This window comes from Amblyomma maculatum, chromosome 11 (genome assembly GCF_055883805.1).
Source record: "Amblyomma maculatum isolate TAMU_Amacu chromosome 11, ASM5588380v1, whole genome shotgun sequence".
Taxonomy (NCBI): Eukaryota; Metazoa; Arthropoda; class Arachnida; order Ixodida; family Ixodidae; genus Amblyomma; species Amblyomma maculatum.
Window position 1 is genome coordinate 86,311,118 of NC_139354.1, and position 23,076 is coordinate 86,334,193.

The window sequence follows — 23,076 nt, forward strand, 5'->3', positions numbered from 1 at the left end:
TCAAGCAGTTTCTTCGAGCCACCATGTGCTGGTTAACGTCATCGGTTGGTCGGGTGCGCGTGGCGGAGGGCATCCGTGAGCAGTTACGCGGCATTTGTGGGGACTCATACCGCTTTCAGCTTGATGTGATGTTGGATGATTACGTCAAAGTGAAATCTGTCATGAATCCCCTAGCGACAAGAACCTCCGGGGCAGGGAGGTGAGAGCTGTCCGCCGCCTCAACAAGTAACAAGTCCCCATGCGCTCGCAACATTTTGCACCAGGTTTCTATGAAGACTGCATGTACTACTGAGAAGCTGTTGGACTTGAAGCTGCACCGGCCCCGCCGTGGTAACTGTGTGACTAGTATACTTACCCCGAGAATGTGGCATCAAATGTCGATGCACTGTAAGCAGAAAAAAAAAAAAAAAATCGCACCTTTTCTCTTCACAAAGGGCACCCTGAAGTACTGATGCACTCTTTTATTGGGCGCAGCAAGCAGCGCAGCACCAAATAAATGGGTGCATCAGTACATCATTGCACCCTTTCTTGGGGTTTCTGCAGGGTGTTGTAGCACAAAACGCACCATTAATGTTACGATTTTTTTTATACGCGAAAGTCTTTCGCTGCTCATGGAACGAAATCTTGTTCGCCAGATTTGTACATGGGATATGTCCTTTGACGTGTCATTTGTCAATTCACCCTTATGACGTTACTAGAAAAATAAAAATCATGTCTCCACCGGGAACCGAACGTCCATCCCTCATCCCCGCCGAGCGCTTTAACCATCTGTGCCACACCGGGGATAGTGAAACGCACATTATAATTCTACTCGTCTACCTTGAGGATGATAGTAGTAGCGATGACAATGACACTCCAATTAGGGGCAACGAAAGTGATGATAGTAGCAATGATAATGACGGTGCATTTAGTTCACAATGATAATGAGAGCAAACATGATGCACCGTGTGTAGCAGCAAAGCTCAGGCTTTCGCATTTCCGCAGTGTAGATCCCACAGTGCTCTCGGAATCTTTTTATACGGTGCATGAGGGCGATAAGCAAGTCGCCCGTGTGCTCGTTAAAGAACCGCAGCCGGTCGAAACTTCCGGAGCCCTCCACTACGGCGTCTCTCACAGCCAGACTCGATTTGGGACGTTAAACGCTGCAAACTAAACCATACCAAAGCAGGTTCTGTAGTATCCTTGTTCGAGTAAAACTGCCCTTAGAACTATAGCCAGCTGAACGACGTGCGGTTGTCAAGAAGCGGGCTATGGTAAACTAAAGAAGAGTGCTCAAATCCATTATTGGTTCATATTGAATAAACAGTGGCCATGTGATGTGGCTACCGTGAACCTTTCGCATTTATGTGATAGCATTTCCGATAGAAACCGCGTAATCATGTTGCTACCGCGAGAAGCCGAAAAAATGCAGCTTGTCGCGAAAACACTGCGCGGCGACTTCTGTGTAAAAAAACATACACACAAAAAAAAAACGATTTATTGAATTCTGCATATTTAAATTTATAACAATTCATGTGCCTGCATGGGGTTTGCAGGTTTTCTTTTTTTCGTTTTTCTTGTTACATCGTATAAGCAAATATTTATGGTACTCTAACTGTAAAAAACAAAAATCGAGATGGTAATCCCGTAAGTTTATCTCAAGGTGCTGGCATTTGCTGAAGTCGCTAGGTTCGTTTTATTTGTGTCGTGTTTGGGAACACACTCGCAAGTATGCTGTTTTATTCCAAACATTGCTGCTGTTGTATCTTCACATTCCCTTTCGAAAACAGCTAATCAGTTAGGTTCCCTGAAAAGTACAGCTGTGCAATGACTTACTCGAAGGCAGCTGCGACAGCTGTGAGCTTTGCTTTTTTTTTTTTTTATGCGCGTACGCAGTGGCATGCGTATTCCAAGCATGCGCTGCCCGTCCTGTGATCTCGCTCGTTCTCGCGACGACGCGGTTGTGGGTTGTTACACATGAATGTCGACTCGTCCGGTTGAAAACCGTTCAGTGCATCGCTTGGTGAAGACTCGCCGGTCTCTAGCTTGGCGGATTACTTGCACGTCGTCACAACCGACATCAGCAGTTTACCTGTACCGCTGTTTTGCTTTCGGAATCACGTTTCTTCCTCTTTTAACATTATTTCCTGGTTGTTTGAAAATTTAATATTGTACTCATAAAGGAGGTTCTCGGAAACACGAAACAGCCATTGTATTGAAAAGATTGAAAAACCGCCGGAATCACCTTTTCCCTGGCGCACACTGTTGCTGACATCGGCTTTATTGTTGCCTTAGTATACTTTGTTTAATGCGAAAGCCTTCCTTGGCTCTTGGCTTTCGGAAATGTTTGCAGGAAATTTTCGCATGAAACCTCTCTCCCGGGAATCGAACCACTATCCATTCATTTTAAGCCAGCCAAAAGACGAGACACGGGAAAGAGGAGAACAAGACAAGGCCGGACTAACTGAATATTTATTGAAGGAAAGAAGACAACGAAGACTCGTTCCGAAATGCGCGCGCACAACCCAACAGGTGGAATGGAAGGAAAAGGAGAAGAAAATTCAGTCATGGCCTAACTATCGATTTTTCTAACAGAGCGAATTCCTTACAATGAAGGCTAAACCGATGCCTTAGCCACACACATGTCCTTAGCCTTAGCAATGTAAAACGCCTCAACTAACTTTCGACAGAGCTGTTTACCACTGCTGTAAACTACACCCGTGTTACTGAAATCAGGCGTGCAAAGAGACGGGTCATCCTCCGATGTACAATCCCGGGATTGCACATGTAATAAAATAGTTGGTTAACAGGAAGGGAAAGGCGCAGTATCTGTCAAACTTGCTCTGTGGACACCTGAACCGCTCCGTAAGGGAAGGCAGGTAAGTGGGAGTGAAAATGAGAAGAGAGAAAGGGGACCCATAGTGGAGGGCTGCGGAGTAATTTCGACCATCTGGGGATCTTTAACGTGCTCTGACGTCACACAGCACACGGACGCCACTTCGTTTCGCCTCCATCGAAACGCAGCCGCCGCAGTCGGGTTCGAACCCGGGAACCCCGGCACAGTAGTCGGGCGTCTTATCTCTGCACCACCCCGGCGGGCGCCAGATTAGAATTCGCCTCCCCTCCTAGAGAATGAGACTGCGCCGTCAGGCGCACATTCAGACACCTAGCTAGCTGCCTGTCTGCCCGTAGTAGCACAGGCCACAATTGAGCGGAATGCGATAAACCACATTTTTTCTGCAGGTGGTGAACCTTTTCCTATGTGACGCTGTGCAATGAAAACTATCACGAGCTGTATTGTCGACGGCCCCTTCTAACTTTGGCGCACAAGCCTCCTATCTTGTTTTTCGCTGTAAATACAACATCAACGTCGTACCTTGCCGCAAGTTTCTTGAGTCGGTGCGAAACGCCATGAAGGTAAGGTATGGCAGCCACCTTCTTTCGCCTCGTTGCCACACCAACATCAACCTGCTCCGTTTTGCTCTTCCTCGAACGTGTTAAAACACGTTCTGACAGACGAGCGAGATGGACAGTTCGAAAGCCTGCCGCCAGCAACTTCGAAATTTGCAGTGAGAATGCATCCTCAACACGGTGATGGCAAGATTTACGTAATGCGGACTTGATGCATGTGACTGCCAGCCCATCATTTGCCAACCTCGAGTGGTCCAATTCAAAGCTAAGCAGAGGCTTCCCTTCATTGTCAAGAATTCGCTCTGTTAGAAAATTCGATAATTAGGCCATGTCTCTAAATTTTCTTCTCCTTCTCCTTTTCCTGCCATTTCACCGGCTGGGTCGTCGTTCTCTAATTTGATGGCACATACCCACACAGGGGAATCGGCCAATAATTGGGGTGCAGAGATATTAGATTTTGAGATGTATAATTAGACCGCAAAAAATAAATAAATAGAAATAATACCTAGGGAATAGAGAAGGAAATTTAAATATGAAAAACCAAAACAAAATTTGAAATTACTAACGCACACAGTAGGAGAATACGGAGATTAGCATGTACAGATTAAAAAATTCAAAGCATATTAGCAATGCAGACGTTTCGATTCTTTTAAGAAGTTTTGAATGGCGTTAAAAACAGACCTGTGGCTGTACCCAAGCATGGTGGCACCGAACGATAATAAAATCTGGTCAAATTAAAACCCAGCTGTCGTAACGGCTTCTCCAAATACCGTTTTCTCATCAGTATAAAACGGCGCGCGCACATTTCAGAACGAGTCTTTGTTGTCTTCTTTCCTTCAATAAATAATCAGTTAGTCCAGCCTTGTCTTGTTCTCTTCTTTCCGGTGTCTCGTCATTTGGTTGGTTTAAAATGAACCGTTAACAACTGGCCCAGTCGTCAACCTTGTTGAACCACTATCCCTCCGAACCCCAGCTGAGCGTGCAAGCCGCTACTCTACTCCGTGATAGTAGCGATAACAATGACGGTGCAGTTAGTTATGATAATGGTAGTAGCGACGACGATGACGGTGCATTCTGTTGATAACGATTACAGTAGATAGTAATGATGATCTCTACTGTAGTGATGATGATTACCGAAGAATTGACGCGTTCGAATTGTGGTGCTGGCGGAGACTCTTGAGAGTTCCTTGGACTGCCAGAAGATCAAATCAGTCGATATTGTCGACCATAAACCCTGACAGCTCATTGGAGGGTCAAATTCTAAAGTTAAAGCTCAGCTACTTTGGTCATCTGATGAGAAGAGAGGAGTCGCTGGAGAAAGATTTGATGATGGGGAAGGTTGAGGGTCACCGGAGAAAGGGTAGGCAGCGAACGCGATGGTTAGATGGCATCCTCGAGGCGCTGCAGATGAAGTTATGTGATGTTAGGAAGATAGAGACCGGAAAACGTGGAGTGATATGGTCCATAGGGTCACGAAGAGTCGGACACGACTGAACGACAGAACTGAACTGAGTGATGATGATAGTAGGGATGACAATGACGATGAAGTTAGTGAAAACAGTCCAGTAAAGTGACCTCAGCCATTTCGGCTGTTACTCAGACAATGAGCGCAGTCCGGTAATATTTAAACCCCGTCGAACGAACGCGTCTCGCTGAGGCACCGTTCCTATGACCATAACCATCCAGGCGTTAACAGGCCACTGCATGATAGTCTTCCCGAGCGGCGAACATCATGGGAATGAATAAAATGGCGAGGGGTCGCCTCGCGACTTTGCACGCTTAGATCTGCGCTCGTTGCTTCATTTGCTAATGCATCCTATTTGCGGCACGTCCTTTTGTCGTGGCATAGGCTGCTCTGGTGCGCTGGCCATGTCAAGATCTAGGTGGTGATGGCCTGACTCGCGACCGAAGGATCTGAGTTTATTTATATTCCACCCAGAAGACCCCTTTTTCCATTTCGGGGGCGTCACAGCTTGCACACGCATCACTAAGATCGACAATTCAAGATTTTCCAGTCACGCCAGCGCTGAGTGAGTGAGTGAGTGAGTGAGTGAGTGAGTGAGTGAGTGAGTGAGTGAGTGAGTGAGTGAGTGAGTGAGTGAGTGAGTGAGTGAGTGAGTGAGTGAGTGAGTGAGTGAGTGAGTGAGTGAGTGAGTGAGTGAGTGAGTGAGTGAGTGAGTGAGTGAGTGAGTGAGTGAGTGAGTGAGTGAGTGAGTGAGTGAGTGAGTGAGTGAGTGAGTGAGTGAGTGAGTGAGTGAGTGAGTGAGTGAGTGAGTGAGTGAGTGAGTGAGTGAGTGAGTGAGTGAGTGAGTGAGTGAGTGAGTGAGTGAGTGAGTGAGTGAGTGAGTGAGTGAGTGAGTGAGTGAGTGAGTGAGTGAGTGAGTGAGTGAGTGAGTGAGTGAGTGAGTGAGTGAGTGAGTGAGTGAGTGAGTGAGTGAGTGAGTGAGTGAGTGAGTGAGTGAGTGAGTGAGTGAAACTTTATTAACTCCTCGGGGATCTTTTTCTTCGCCTCTTCAACCGAGGCTGACGAGCGGTTGGCGCCCCCAGTCCAGGGCACCACTGGCTTTCGCCAGTTTGTGAGCTCTTGTGACCAGGTAGAGCTGAGCCTCCGGGTCAGAGCTGGCCAGCAAAGCCTCCCACTGTCTTTCATTTGGGTTTTCAATTTTTTGTAGTTGATGTGAGCATCGTGTTAACATCTCTTGTTAGTCAGCCTTGTTTGCGAGAATGGCAGTTTCGCATTTTCCCCCGTATATGTCCACTCTTTTTCCCTCATCCCGCTAACGTGTGGCGCTCGCAGTGCAATATCCCGTAAGGTGCGTTGCGTTTACGTTGCAGCTGGCGAATGCAGTGGATCGTCGTGAACGGTTCGGCCGCCGCTTCTTGTGTTGGCAGTGCCTGTAAAGTTGCCTTATTCGTGACGTCATTGGCTACATTTTGGAACAGGAGGCGATAAGTCACATTAGGCACGCTGCTGGCCTTTTGCATTGCTTCATAGATAGCAAAGTAGTTGTCGCTATCAGTCGCTGCACCTGAGAATACCCCTTATATGAAGATTGTGCATTCCAGTCAAATGTGTGGTGGCGCTTGCGTAACGTGTCGTTCGGGAAGAAATTCGAAACGGGGAATCCGATGTCTTCACTGAAAAGTCTGAGAGTTCCAGCAATTTCCTTTCAGGGAGTAAATGCGTGGCCCATTTTTCACTGCCTTTTTTTTTGTCAGTATTTTGTTTATTTGTTTGTTAAAGCACTTCGCCAGAGTCAGTCGAGCTGTAACACTCCCAAATGGTTACAGGTGGTATACCTTGAAAAGAGTACAGATAGCAAGTAACGGTTTCAAGATTTTTTTTCTTCGTAATTATCATCATCATCATCATCATCATCATCAGCCTGATTATACCCACTGCAGGGCGAAGGCCTCTCCCATATTTCTCCACTTAACCCGGTTCTGTGCTAGCTGCATCCACTTGACCCCTGCGAACTTCTTAATCTCATCCGCCCACCTAACTTTCTGCCGCCCCCTGCTACGCTTTCCTTCCCTTGGAATCCAGTTTGTTACCCTCAGCGACCATCGGTTATCCTCTCTTCGCACTACATGTCCTGCCCATGTCCATTTCTTCTTCTTAATTTCTACTAGAATGTCGGTAACTTGAGTTATTTCTCTGACCCACTCTGCACGCTTTCTATCTCTTAATGTTACCCCTACAATTTTTCGTTCCATAGCTCTTTGGGTTGTCCTCAACTTAAGTAGAACTCTCTTGGTTAGCCTCCACGTTTCAGCCCCGTAGGTGAGTACAGGCAAGATGCAACTGTTGTATACTTTCCTCTTGAGCGATACCGGTAAGCTGCTAGTCATAATCTGCGAGTGCTTGCCAAATGCGCTCCATCCCAATCGTATTCTTCTTGTTATTTCCTTTTCGTGGTCCGGGTCTGCGGTTACTACCTGTCCTAAGTAGACATATTCGCCTACTACTTCCAGTATTTCGCTACCTAATGTAAACTGCTGTTCCTTCCCGAGGCTGTTGAACATTACCTTAGTCTTCTGCATATTGATTTTCAAGCCTACCTTTCTACTTTTCCTGTCTAGGTCATCAATCATTATTTGCAGTTCATCCCCCGAGTTGCTTAGCAAGGCAATGTCATCAGCAAATCGCAGATTACTGAGGTATTCTCCATCTACCCTTATCCCTAACTGCTCCCATTCCAAGTCTCTGAATACTTCCTCTAAACAAGCTGTGAATAGTACTGGGGAGATTGTGTCTCCTTGCCTAACACCTCTCTTTATGGGAATTTTGTTACTTTCTTTATGCAGAACTATTGTTGCTGTGCAGCCACTATATATATCTTCCAGCACTTTCACGTATGGCTCGTCTACCCCCTGATTTCGCAATGCCTGCATCACCGCCGAGGTTTCAACTGAGTCAAATGCTTTTTCGTAATCAATGAATGCTATGTATAAGGGCTGGTTATATTCCGAGCATTTTTCTATTAACCTGATTGATGGTATGGATATGATCGATAGTAGAGTACCGTTTCCGGAACCCTGCTTGATCCTTTGCTTGATTGCAGTCTAAGGTTGACCTGATTCTATTAGCGATTACCTTAGTAAATACCTTATACGTAACAGACAGTAAGCTGATTGGTCTGTAATTTTTAAGGTCCTTAGAGTCCCCTTTCTTGTGAATGAGGATAATGTTTGAATTCTTCCATGGTTCCGGTACCGTCGATGACACCAGGCACTGCGTATACAGGGTGGCCAGGTTTTCTAGCACGATATCCCCCCCTTCCTTCAGTAAATCTGTAGTTATCTGATCCTCTCCAGCTGATTTCCCCCTTTTCATAGTTTCTAGTGCTTTCTTGACCTCGTCCTTCGTCACTGGTGTAACGTCTGACTGTTTTTCCCTACCGCCAATCTCATTACGCTCCTGACTACTTCGGCTGCTGTAGAGGTCTGTATAGAACTCCTCGGCTACTTTGACTATCTTTTCCATATTAGTGATGACGTTGCCCGCCTTGTCCCTTATCGCATACGTCTGGTTTTTGCCTATGCCCAATTTCTTCTTTACCGCTTTAAGGCTTCCCCCGTTCTTTACAGCATGCTCAATTTTCTCCATGTTATACTTCCTAATATCGGTCACCTTGCGCTTATTGATTAGCTTTGATATCTCGGCCAATTCGATCTGGTCTGTTGGATTGGAAGCTTTTATACTCTGGCGTTTCTTAATCAAATCTTTCGTCTCCTTAGACAGCTTACCGGTATCCTCTCTAACTATCCTACCGCCTACTTCTACCGCGCACTCAGTAATGATATCTCTGAAATTATTGTTCCTTGCCTCTAGGGTAATGTCGCCATCCTCAGTTAGAGCTGAAAACCTATTCTGTAGCGAGATCCTGAACTCTTCTGCCCTCCCCCTCACCGCTAATTCGTTGATGGGTTTCTTTCTTACTAATCTGTTGCGTTCCTTCTTCAGATTTAGGCTAATTCGGGACCTCACCATCCTGTGGTCACTGCATCGCACTTTCCCGATTGCCTCTACATCTTGCATAATGACGGGGGTTGAACACATTATGAAGTCGATTTCATTTTTAGTCTCTCCGTTAGGACTTTTCCATGTCCATTTCCGGTTCTTCCGTTTGCTGAAGAAGGTATTCATGATTCGTAAGTTATTGCGCTCTGCAAACTCAACTAGTAACTCCCCCCTGCTATTCCTAGAACCACTGCCATAGTCACCTACTACCTTGTCTCCTGCCTGTTTTTTCCCTATCTTGGCATTGAAATCGCCCATTAGTACAGTATACTGCGTCTTTACTTTTCGCATTGCCGATTCTACATCTTCGTAGAAGCTTTCAACTGCCTGGTCATCATAACTACATGTAGGTGCATAGGCCTGTACAACTTTCAGTTTATACCGCTTATTAAGCCGAATTACGATGACTGCAACCCTCTCATTAATACTATAGAATTCATCTATATTACCCGCTATATACTTATTGACAAGGAAACCTACTCCTAGTTGTCGCCTCTCTGGTAAGCCTCGATAACACAGTACATGCCCATCTTTCAGTAGAGTATATGCCTCATTCGGCCTCTTAACCTCACTAAGCCCTATGACATCCCATTTCATGCCCTCTAGTTCCTCTAACAGTACTGCTAAGCTAGCTTCACTAGCTAGGGTTCTAGCATTAAACGTTGCCAGGGTCAGTTTCCAATGGCGGCCTGTCCAGCGGAGCCAGGCTTTCTTAGCACCCCCTGCTGCGTCACAGGTCTGACCGCCGCCGTGGTCAGTTGTTCCGCAGCCGCTGGTGACTGAGGGCCGGGGTTTTATGGAGCTTATCATAGGAGGTTGCGGCCAATTACTGCACCAGGGTGGCCAACTCCTTTTCTGGTTAGGGAGTGCGTTATCGGAGGTGTTCACCGGCATCAGGTCGCACCCCAAACCTGTGTATGCAATTCCATCAACACGCGGATTCTTTTTTTCTTTCATCCGGTGGAGAATTGCGCGGCACCGGGATTTGAACCCCGGTCCTCTTGCATGCGAGGCGGATGTTCTACCGCTACGCCACCGCTGCACCCGTAATTATGCGCAATAGTATTTACTTCATAAATTACTACGCTGTGTTCACCTATGAACTGTAAATAGTTTATCGGCTGTTTTGGTTTGAACAGCCGAGTGATGTCAGTTCTGTCAAAGGTCAATATGGTCACGTGATACATGAATAAATGTGCAATCTAAGCACAGCTTCGTCACTCATTGGGATTTTGACTGCAGAGGCGCGCTGTATTTGGCATATTAGAGAATCTAAACGCGGAAGCACCGATTTAGAAATGCTTTACCGCAGATTATTTATGCCTCATGTCACCCATCTTTGTCTTCACAGTCGCCCCTTGTGTGTTGACAACAAAACAGGTTGCAAAGGAAATTCGATCAATACTTTAGCATAGGCGAATACTACTTGGTGAATTACTATTGTCTTTCACATCATATTACAAAGAAGGAAACGCGTAATGAATTTTTGATGCCTGTGCTTCATTAAAGACCAACTGCAAGTTTAACCATAACCTGAGGTTATGGTTTTACTTATGATACCGTGCCTTTAGTAGTACAGTCAGGGTGCACTGAAACTGATGGTAACGAGGTCTTACGCTTCTTAGAAGAATATTCTGTAGTGACAAGCATTTTAAAGGCTGTGTAGCGGACGATGCATGCACCTGGCGACGTGACTCTGAGTTGGGCAAGTTACCGGACGTGACGTAGAAACGGGCGCTTGGGTCGCTCGAGTACCGACCTCCTGAAGCCAGGCCCATTGGGCGGCGTGCTGTAGAAAAGCTAGAGGCTCAGATGTGGCTTGGATGTCTCAGGTTTGTTACAGTGGGCAAGTATTCATAACTTCCGCAGCAGTTGCCGTTTCGGAATGCTCTATAACCGTCCAGGGCACCAACACGCGCGATTGGCAAGAACGTCCGCTCTGCACGCATTTCAAAGTGCGGAAAACATAGGGAGAATTAGCTACATTGCCCGTTTCTACGTCACTTCCGGCTATCACTATGGCTATTAGTAGTGGCTACCCCCCCCCCCCCCTGCTCACCTTTTTTTTTTGTTTCGGCCTTAAAAACGGCGTTTTTTTTTTTTGCGATTTTTCTAACACTCGCTTCAGCTACGAACGTCATATTTTGTTTTCAGTGCTCTCTCTTGAGGCACTAGTAGAACACGCTCCTTAATCCGAAGTGAGCAATTTCGTTGCAGTCGGCCTTCAAACGCATTAAATCGGATGCTTCTGTTTTTAAATGGGTATATTGCGCCACTTCTGACCTCGAAGGTGGCCGCTGTTTCGAGAAGTCCAGAGATATGTCTGAGAGAGCCAGTGCTTAACGCTCCGCTGCAGCATTACACTTCGCGCACCGATTTAAATGCGAAGAAGAAGAGCCAGAAAAAAAAAAAAAAAAAAAAAAAGCAAAGATAGCTGCTCACCGCATGAAGCAGCTATCTTTGCTTTTTTTTCGAGGAATTTGCCGGGGAGAGTGGTCTTCAATGCTCCCCAGAAAAATCCGAACTTATCAGGCTACACAGAAGAAATTACAAGTCCCCAGGAGAAATTCAGCTCTCTCTAGGAGACCAGATAATTCAAGAGAAGGACAAGATCAGAGTTTTGGGGCTGTGGTTTTAAAGCAATTTGAGAGTGGATTATACAATCAAAACACTCAAAACCACAGTCAACCAAATTTCCAGTATGATTAGAAGGGTGACCTGCCACCGGAAAGGGATGAGGGAGGAGGACACCCTACGCCTTGTACAGGCCCTAGTCGTTAGCAGAATTACCTACGGGCTCCCATATCACAAAATTAGTCAGTTCAGTTCAGTTCAGTCGTGTCCGACTCTTCGTGACCCTATTGACCATGTCACGCCACGCTTTCCGGTCTCTCACTATCTTTCTAACATCACATAACTTCATCTGCAGTGCCTCGAGGATGCCATCTAACCATCGCGTTCGCTGCCTACCCCTTCTCCGGCAACCCTCAACCTTTCCCAACATCAAATCTTTCTCCAGCGACTCCTCTCTTCTCATCAGATGACCAAAGTAGCTGAGCTTTAACTTTAGAATTTGACCCTCCAATGAGCAGTCAGGGTTTATGGTCGACAATATTGACTGATTTGATCTTCTGGCAGTCCAAGGAACTCTCAAGAGTCTTCGCCAGCACCACAATTCAAACGCGTCAATTCTTCGGCGGTCAGCCTTTTTCACAGTCCAACTCTCGCATCCATACATCACAACTGGAAAGACCATAGCACGAGTTATACGGATCTTGGTTGGCAGACTAATGTCTCTGCTCTTTACTAGGCGGTCAAGGCTAACCATTGCTCTCTTTCCCAGAAGCAGGCGTCTCCTAATTTCATGGCTGCAGTCTCCTTCCGAGGTAATCATGGAGCCCAAGAAGAGAAAATCTGTCACTGCTTCCACTTCTTGTCCCTTTATGCTCCAGGACTTGATAGGGCAAGACGCCATGATCTTTGTCTTTTTAATGTTCAGTTTAAGCCCAAACTTCTCACTCTCTTCTTGTACGCGCATCAGAAGTCTCTTGAGTTCCGCTTCACTTTCTGCAATTAAAGTGGTATCATCCGCATATCTAAGGTTGTTGATACGTTTTCCAGCAATCTTCACTCCAGCTGAAGACTCGTCCAGACCGGCCTTCCTCATGATGCACTCTGCATATAGGTTAAATAGGCAGGGCGACAGTATGCAGCCTTGCCTCACTCCTTTATCAATCGGAAACCAATCAGTAAGACCATGCCCAGTTCTGACTGTGGCCTCTTGCCCTTCATACAGGTTCCTGAGGAGACAGATGAGGTGAATTGGAACTCCCATCTCTTGGAGAGCTTGCCACAATCTGCTGTGATCTACGCAGTCAAACGCTTTCGCATAGTCAATAAAGCAGAAGTAGATGGGTTTCTGGAACTCTCTTGCTTTTTCCATGATCCAGCGAAGGTTGGCAACTTGGTCTCTAGTTCCTCTGCCCTTGCGAAACCCAGCTTGCACGTCCGGAAGCTCCCGATCCACATACTGCTGCAGCCTACCTTGGAGGATTTTCAACATCACCTTGCTAGCATGCGAAATAAGCGCGATCGTGCGGTAGTTGGAACAATCCTTGGCACTGCCTTTCTTTGGAATGGGGATGTAAACTGACCTCCTCCAATCCTGTGGCCACTGCAAGGTTGTCCAAATCTTCTGACATAATGTATGCAGAATGTTAACAGCGTCATGGTTGAGGTTTTGAAGCAACTCAGCTGGAATGCTATCAATTCCGCTAGCTTTGTTCTTAGCAAGGCTGGCTAAGGCCCATTCAACTTCACTCTTCAGGATGCCCGGCTCAAGATCAGTTATTGTGACTGGCCATAGGGTTTTCTTGGCAGGAAATACTGGAGTGGGTTGCCATTACCTTCTCCAGTGAATTAGATTCACTGATAAAAGAGCCATTGACACTATCATAAGAGGAGCCTATAAAACGGCCCTAAACCTCCCGCCAACAACATCAACGGAACGTCTTTGGGCACTCGGAGTGCACAACAACTTCGAGGAGCTCAAGGAGGCGGTTCTAGAGAGTCAGAAACAACGCCTAACAACAACGCAGGCGGGTAGGGAAATCCTGTTAAAACTAGGGCTATGGCAGGCACTAAGAACTTCTGAGATCAAATCACAAATTCCGACATCCACAAGAAACAACATCTATGTGAACCCGATACCCAGGCACATGCACCATGAGTTACAGAAGGGTCGAAGGAAAGCCAGAGTCAAATCATTGGGAAAACAATTGTCTAAAGACGCGGAAGTTGTCTACGTGGACATAGGGGCTTACGGCGAACCTGGCAAGTTCACAATAGCTGCAGTTGACCACAAGAAGAGGCCAATTATTCAGGCTTCGATCTATGCCAAGGATCCTGCGGAAGCGGAATCACTGGCAATAGCCATCACCATAAAAACACAAGACAACCAAAATAAGTCATCACACGTAGTGACGGACTCCCAACCAGCCTGCAGGGACTACCTGGCCGGAAAACCTCACAAAAGAGCGTGTGCAATATTACGATCCATCTCCCAGACGCACACAATTACATGGACACCTGGACACGAAGGCCTAGAAGGAAATGAGGTAGCGAATGATCTAGCCCGAGCTCTTACAAACCGGGCGGATCCCCATCCCTACCTCACCCCTCTCCTAGGACCCTACGGCGACAGGCTGGAACACCTACGGTTAGAAAGAAGAATTTTCTCACCACCACACAAACACCTTCCTTCCTCGGACGCTATAGACTGGAGAAAAATACAAACAAACACATTCCCTAATCTTCAAATTTTAAATAAGATAAGCCCAACAAAATACACGAGTTACTGTCCTTGGTGCGGTGCAAGCCCCACACTCTTTCACATCTCTTGGGAATGCCAGGACAAACCTGACCCAACGTTAATAGTGCCATGCCCGACACACGAGCAGTGGGAGGCGGCCCTGACCAGCGACAACCTGGACCAGCAAGCCTGGATTATCCAGCTAGTCCGCAAGTCAGCTGCTGCCAGCGGAGCCCTGGACTAGGGGCACCGACCACCCAGCTCCTGCGAATATTTACTGATTATATGCTCATTAAAAGTTTTCTCTCTCTCTCTCTCACACCGCATGAAGCGCCCACCCGGAAAAAAGTTGATGTGGCGCGGTGATGGCGCTTTCCCTTCGCGAACGGAAAACACCCGTGTTCTCTTAGGTAATCGAAAAACGACTGCAGCTTCATCTATATAGGCGCTACTATCTCGCGTTTACACAGTGATGCCACTGCAGTATATGGATTACTTGTAAGGAGCTGCAAAATGTGAAAATTTAACGGGAGTGCGTACACATGAGCCGAAACGTCGGCTGTTTGAGGACAGCATTTTTATCGCAAGGCAGCGTTTCGACACATACATATGTTCGAAAAATGATAGAAACTCGTGATGGGAGCGAAACCTTTTCAGTTGGCGATTTAGCTGCAACTGTCTGTAGTGCAGCCAGCCGCAGACATGCCTGCGTGGGGCTGATGCGCGAAGAACTACATGCATTCACCTATATGCTGTTGAGAGGGTTTTCTGAGGTGCAGGGTCGGTCACAAATCTCGCACTCAAGCAGCGCAAAAGACACAGCCGAAGAACTAAAAACGATACGAGCGCTGACTAACAACCGATTCTTTATTACGAGAAAGGTATGGGCGCAAGAAACCGACGAAGAAACAACTTACCAAAAAAACACAAAACTCCTAAAAAACACCCGCATGTAATATATGCTAGTTACACTGTCTTTACAAGGCATTAAGCACCATCCTTCATACATTACCAACCCTAATTGTTGTCATCTGGACGGCACACAGTTCTCAAGGGCATTTCTTTTTCTTTCTACCTGATTGATTGATGGCTAAGCGTCACGCTTGTCTGCCTCCCGTCTAATCAAAAATGTCCCCATTAACTGCCTGCAGATGCGATCAGGGCGATTGAACAAGATACTTGCCTTGTCTAAGTGGGGGAAACAGTCTTTGCACTTGCTGTATCTTGAACCGCCGTGTCTTGGGTTCCGCTTTGTTTAGGCATGAATCCGCACCAACTTGCCCAGTTTTCTGTTCTCGTTAATCACAAGTATATACCTTTCTGGCTTGGTTTGGTTTGTGGGGTTTAACGTCCCAAAGCGACTCAGGCTATGAGAGACTTCGTAGTGGAGGACTCCGGATATTTCGACCACCTGGGGTTGTTTAACGTGCACTGACATTGCACAGCACACGGGCGTCTTGCTTTTCGCCTCCATTGAAAAGCGGCCGCCGAGGCCGGGATTCGATCCCGCGTTTGTGTCCGTTTCTGAAAATAATTGGGGCAAAAAAAAAGAGTAAAAGCGAGAAATGATGTATTGATTATTGCGGTTCAATTGTGCAATATGTGAAAAAAGACACATCAATATCTTCTTCCTAGAATTTGTCCAAAAATTTCTGGATACAAGCCTTCCCAGGTCTGTTTTCAAGCTCCATAGCGCGGCTCAAATGCGGCGTGGCGCGTATATGACACTGTCATGGCTCTCATGAGAGACGACTTCTTGTCTTCTCCATCCAGAGATATTTAGCTTTGGAGTATTCATAACTTCCTTGCCACGTTTCCGAAAAGTAAATCATGTGGCCTGGGAACTTCTGACTGACGCCATAAGTAACTTTACATCGTCCGGGAGGAGATTTATAGTTGTTCGCGCTTGGCGGAATCACTGGGAGAATAATTATTATAGGGGCAGATCCCAATTAAGGGTCAGCTTCTGCGAATTCATGTAAACACGGGAACATATAGGAACGATCCTCATACGCAACGGATTCCAAAAATAGCTTCTCGCCCACGCACGCAAAGGAGGGTTGTACATACTCGTGCCGCCGGCCGAGTCCCTTTTGTACGGTGTGTACGCGTGTCTTGATTCGGCACATTGCCAACTCGGTCGCAGATTGCACCGGAGGCCAGATGAGATAGGCGGTCTGGTGCGGAGGCAATTGCGACCAAGCAGCGCGATTAGACTATAACAAAGAGAACGTAAAGGCCGCTAGTAAACGGTCTATTATTAGAAAATGCATATGCACTATCCGGGACGAAATCAGCCTCCCGGACGATGGGGCGCCAATCGAAGCGAATATATATTATAGTTAGCCAGATGCTTAGGGCTACTTCTGAGCGTCAAAATTGTCCCAACGTGCTGGTACGTGTGGTAGTCAAATGAGGTGGTAGTTTGAAGAAGTGGCGGCGGTGCGAGGAGAACGCTTTTTTTTCTATACGTCCTTGCATAGCCTCCTTTATACACTCTATGGTCCTTGAGACGTTTACCCCTCCCCCTTCTACCACCCCTCTTTTTTTTTTCTTTTTTTTTTTGTGGTCATTACTTTTTACAAATGATGTACCGTTGGTATTGTTGTAAGGTTTAGCATTGGCATAGCCAGAAATATTTTCCAGAGGGGATGTTATACGCAGCCGGTCGAAATAAAAAAGGCATAGAGGGGGATATGCAGCACTCGGCAAATTTTGGGAGAGGTTCAGTTGTTCGTTCGTTACGGAATCATTCAGGGAATATTTATAGGCGCTTATCCGAGGTATCAGCTAATACTCAATTTTTATTCATCGCTGCCCACCTGTAAGGAAAAAAACGACGCTAAAAGTCAGCTGCTGCCTTTTCTTTTCTCTCGCTCTCTCTCTCTCTCTTTCTTTTTTTTTAACAGGGCGTAATGTACAGCAGGTTGGGCCACCGTAACACTGAAAAAAAAAAGAAAAAAAAAACGAGAATTCTTTGTTGCAGAGTGCCGTTCGTCGAGTGCATATGGATTGGCACTTCTTTTGGTGAAGACGTAGTACAATGGGCTTTTCTGATGCTTACCGAAAAGATGATTGGAAATGAATTTAAGAAAACAAAAGCAAACAAAGCTTTGCTTTATGGCGAAGTACTTCTCGCGAAAACATCAGCGATGTATACCCATGAATTATGTTCCTATATTCGCTGTATTGCGTTCGTATTCATTTCTATTGCTGGCGTAGTCATATCAGCGCTCTGTTTCGAATCTAAATGTCTTCAGCACTAATCATATGCGTGATAAATGCTGTACAGAATTACCGTAAAGAACACGCATCATGTGCGATGTTATTTTTTTTCTTTAAACGCTTGTTCCTTGGGTCTGTTGCACTCGTTTTACTCGGGGACCTATACGCCTATACTGTTATAACGATTGCAGTTAGTCCCGAACAGAACGAATGGTCGTGGCAAAAAATCTTGCGCATTTTCTACTTTTTTGTAATGAAGCAGTGCATGAGCGTCACGAGAAAGTGACATATACTGCTGACAATGCGCACGCGCGGAATTGCAGCCCGCTAAATTTAGTGGCCGCTGCCCGCACAGTGTGGCTGGCTCACCAAATCTGGCGGCCACTCGCGCCGCTCTTATTGGAGTTAGCACCACCCTAAAAAAGGGCGTTTGCATCAAGGAGGTTATATGTTTGCATCGAGACTCCCTACCTTGTTCCAGTATAGCGCACCCCTCTTGTGGCTGCCAGGCGAAGTATGTATAGCGGGACATGGCCTCCGAGATCACCTACGCTCCCGGTGGTGATCTCGGAGGCCAGTGGGACGGCTTATCGAGAAATAGTGCGGAAATTCGTTCAGAACAGCGGGGTGGGCTTATTTTCCAAGTAGTAGTTGAGTGCAGGGCTGGTCTCGCCTAGCCTGTGCAGGGACGCGTGAGCCAACTCTGGACACACTCCCCTCCGCCACCCCACGTTAACCCGTGACAACAGGACGCTAGCGAACCTGGCGCTGTCTTCTCCCTTGCGGTGAGCGTGCATTTCGCAGGTAACACTGCAAGCAATTATTGTGCAGCAGTTTGTTGCGTCGATGAAGCGAGGAACGCCGTTTCGTGGAAAAGCACATGCAGCGAACTCCTCCCTTCATTTTCGCTTGGCATACCGACGAAAATGGCGGCCGAGGAGGCTTCCGCTCTTCGCGCATGCGCAGTTGCGCTACTTGAAAAAGGGGCAGTTCTTTACCAGTATCGCTGGACTGCCGACTGGTCAGCTCGCTCACTCTGTCTCCATCGGAAAAAGCGCATGCGCACACGGGTTCGGCCATCGCAACTGTCCTCAACAGGGCTCTTCCCGGGATCGCGGCACAACGCCTGCTGCGATTTTCTGAGTACGCTACTTGCCGGTCTAACTCAGATTGCAGAGGCACGTGTATCTATGTCGGTAGCTTTGTTTCTTTCTTTTTTTTTTAATGTGCCTATCAGCATGCACTTCTGCTGGAAAGCGGAAAAAACATAAACAATGATCACCCATGCAATGTAAAAGAAAATGTCTTTTTGGAATTTCATATCCCGGTACAGTCTTCTTGCTTTAGGGTGTCTCTCCCCGTGTTTATAGATCTACAACATTTACCACCATATCAATCTTCCCTATTCAGGCACATGCGTAGCACCTTCTGTGTGTGTGCGCGTGCGCTTAAGTTTGAAGCTAATGGCATCGTTTTATTCAGTAAGGCAAGAAATCTCCAGCCAACTGCACAACCTCAGCCGTTCGCCGCGATATTGAACCTCGACATATGTAAAAAAAAAAAAAAATAATCGACCTGGACACCGATTCGTCCACCAAATTCGTTTATCATATTACAGCGACATAGCAGCTGTAATCGGGTGAGGGAGAACCAGACGGCCGTTGCCCTGTGGGCAAGCTTGGGGACGTCCTGGCGTCGTGATAAGACGCTGACAAGTCAGCGGGCAGATGCTGGCGCGACATGGTTAAGCACTGGATGGGTGTGCGTTTCACTCGCTATATTTTGACGTTCAAGTCTGAAGACGAAAGCCTTGCTAGCCTCTTAATATCTGTCTGCTGTAGTTGTAAAGATGGCGTCGCAACAGACTTCCACGTGGCACCAGGTTCTTCCTATGCTGTATCAAAATTGTGACGAATCCATTATATTTGCAGCATTCAGGATATGTCATACCATTTATATTCCCATTTAGGATCGATCTGCTTGTAAGTTGGAGGCGAGTTTGCGATTCGAACCGACAACTTATGTAGTATCTCCAATTGCATGTCGTATACAAGACCTAGCGCAGTGGGCGATGTCAAGGGAGTAGAAAAGATACAGAGGACGCGCTGCCTGTCACGTGTTGGCACGAGCCAGCTTTCGCCTTGATACACCTAGCTACTCTTACGAGTCTCTTGCAGAATTTTTTTTTTTTATCTGTGAAATAGTTTTCCTCTCTTGCATAGCATTGCGAGCGACATTTTGCTATTTTTTTTCTTGTAATTTTAGTGTTTTTGTTTGCTTACCCAGTGCCCTTTGGGCCTTGTTAATCAATCAATTCGAAGCGTTAAGTGCATAACGTGTTAGTAATTCCTGATTGGTCCGATATTGCACACTGCAAAGCCGTTACGCACTGCGTCGCTAGTGCTTGTAGAACCATGTTGGGCGTTGCAATTAACTATGGTTTCCTTTCCCTTTTGCGCAGTACAACTTCGTGGTGGTGCTGCTTGTGTGCGTGGTTTGGTGCTCTCTGCTGTGCGTCAGCCGCCTCTACCTGGGCATGCACACCGTGCTGGTGAGTGGTGCCTTTTCATTGTCGTCTCTTGTCACTGTCCCCTTTGTACATGTACAGTCAGCTTTCCTCCCCTGTACTCCCCTGCGACCTCCAATGGTAGACAACAAATCACCAGCTTGCACCCCGCATATGCGCGCTATTTGTGTTCGTACAAACAGTACCGCTTGAAATCTGGCTCTGTCGAAGGGGGAGATCTCTATGGTGATTCAACCACAGGTGGAGAGGATAATAATGAGCGAGAGATAATGTGTCAGGCGGCTTGTTTATGCATCGTTTTATACAAAGAAGAGAAATCATTTTCAAAGCTATATATATATATTTTATTTGCTCAATTTATGACAGAGACCTGAAACAAGCGATGACCGCTCCCTGTTAATGTGTGCCACAATATTGAAGCAACTCACAGTTAATCAAAATGTTGGCACTTCTAACGTATGTAATATATAAACAAGTTATTCGCGAAACCACTGCTTTATAGTACTTTTGATATCAAGGACAAAGGTAGCATCTCTGAACAGTCTCAGCAGGCTGGTAGTGCAGTCCTTGTAGCTGCTCAACGAGCTCTGGACTGGCTCATGGTGTGAGGTTGCGGGTTTCACTTCTTCTCACTTCTGCTTAGTGCTGAGGACTTATTTTTTTTCTCTTTCTCAGGTGTTGGAAAACATGTTCATGGCTCTCACTAATAATTATGGCGAAATTTTTGAAACAGTAGAGAAGAAATGTTCCGACTGCAACTTACTTGAAGAATAAAAAAAAATGGCTGCCTATACTTCTGATTCATGCAGCATCGCGGAGGTCAGAGACCTGTTGTCGTATACTGTAGCGCGCCTGAAAACCCCCAAGACTTAGAAGCCCGCACCTACCCATTCACCCGCGCACTTGACAGCCCGTAAAAGCAGGTAGCGCTTGCGGTGTGTTTCACAACGGAAGAAACGATTGAGTACGTTTTGCTGGAATGTACCAGTGTCCATTCAGGTTTCGACGCAGGAACGTGCAATGCTCCTGGGACCCTGGAAGGCTTGGGTATAACTGAGATGAACGTGCGAATACATTTGCAGCGTAATGTTGGCACAAAAATATTAGTGATTGAGTTCTAGGGAGAAAAAAAGAAAACATTTGTTTTACTACTGCCTTACCACCCAGTATCTTGGTATTGTTACCAGATTTTATTTCTTTATTTATTTACAGATACTGCTATCTCAGGTTCGAGACAAAGCAGGAGTGGTTTACATATCAAAAAAGGAAATCATAACACATGAAGAGGCACTGGTTTGACAAATTACGCCAGTGTAAGCTGTCGCAACGCACCATCAAGTGAATTCCACATCTGAACTGTATGCGGCAAAAAAGAAAATTTATGACAATCGAGGAAAGATCTGAATGGTGTGATGTTCATGGGATCTGTCCGGTGGGTCACACGTGTAGAACGACTAGCGAATTAAGAGGAGATGAAGGGGCATGCGCGCTTCTTTGTACCTCCACATATTTTCATGGAATGCCATCTCCTGACTCGGTGCCACGTGTGTTTTCCCACTTACCTGTTGGGTCCTTTAACCTACAGTGCTCTAGAGAGTGGGCTAGCGTCCTCTTACTGCTGCTTCATGATATGCGACTGAGAGTAGCCATCGACACCTGACTTCGCTTACGGCTCAGGATTCGAATGAAAAAAAAAAAAATAGCGAAAGAAACGTCTTAAGTAAGGTACAGTTCTCGCATTTACACCTTCGGATATAGCACGCCACGGCTTTGCGGTAGCTCCGTTACCACCTTCTGTTTCAGCTTTATACGATCGCTTGAAGAGGGCGAACATTGGTCCGAAGACCCCAGAATAACGCAGAAAAATAGGGTTGTGAAGACAGCATGCGGGTGATCGGAGAAAACTTGATGTTTGTATTGTAGCTTTTCTATTCGTGTACATTTATTGGGAGACTCAGCCGATATATCTGCTCCTGCTGTCTTGGACGAGAAGCATTTATAACCCATTCCTAATGGCCAGCGAACGCTGTACCACCTGTATTTCATCAGTCAGTACTTCGTCACATGACCGCCCAGAAACTGCCAATCAGCTTTCGGTCAAGAGAAACATACCTTAGTGAGCTTTAGCACCACAGGGGTGGGCTAGCGCAGTCGTATACACCTGACCGGCCAAATGGCTCTTACGCGTACACGTGGATTATTCAACCGGGTAACGGGACACACCTGCCACTGCATATTTGGACCATACAGATATCTGGCTGGTTCGCTTTACGGCTGCGCATTTGTGTAGTTTCGAAATGAAAATGACCACATGATCCGATCCTGCCATTGTTTAGCCGGCATGAGAGAGGGCCACCTCGGTTTGTTTTAGTTCTTGTTTAGGTCAATAACAATATATTAAAAGGAAACATTTTTCAGTTTTACTGCAATTAACATGCAAACTCTCTGCCACATTATTTTATAAGTTCTAATTAGTAAATTTGCAGTACTGTAACCAAATACATTCATTTAGCGCTTAAAAACGTGCTGAAGGTAGCATATATGGCTTCTTAAAAATACAAGAAACCAAGATGGAACCACCTATCAAAGCCAGTTGACTGTTGTCTGCCCCTAGTCACCATACCAGTTTGCGTCCCCCCCCCCCCTTTTTCCCCCCATGCGTATGTCAAATTGATGTCACGGCAAAGCGATCACATTCCAAAGTGAACTGCTTCGTGAATTTGTCCCTTGTTCAGTGTGATCCAGTCGTGCACCGAAGATAAGCATAAGGAAGTCCAAGTATCTATAAATGTGCCTGCACCACTTCGCTTCGATGTGTGGCCTGGTCAGATGACGCGCTGGTGCCCTTGGAGCCGTATTCTAGATGGTGGTGTCTCAACACGCCGGCGCCGTGGCCGCATGTTCATTTTAACAATGGCCGACCCTATACTGCACCTGTACACCCAGAGCAAAGAAAATGCCCCTTTCATAGCCCTCGACTCAACTCTTCCCTGCACTAGCTGTGGCCGCTTTACTCCAACATAGTTTAATTCCATTTTGCCTTCACATTGCATGTCCTGCCCATGCCTGTTCTTTTCAACAAATAGCCCGCTAGTGTTA

The 23,076-nt window shown here is 46.4% G+C and overlaps 1 protein-coding gene across 1 annotated transcript in view; it reads left to right on the forward strand.

Annotated features, from left to right (window-relative positions):
• The window catches only part of LOC146174311 (sphingosine-1-phosphate phosphatase 2-like), a 63,948-nt gene that overhangs the window by 26,630 nt on the left and 14,242 nt on the right, over nucleotides 1–23,076 (forward strand). The window contains exon 2 of the mRNA XM_084585076.1: nucleotides 19,912–20,001. Coding sequence (XP_084441202.1) covers nucleotides 19,912–20,001 — 90 coding nt within the window. The remainder of the gene's footprint in view (nucleotides 1–19,911; nucleotides 20,002–23,076) is intronic.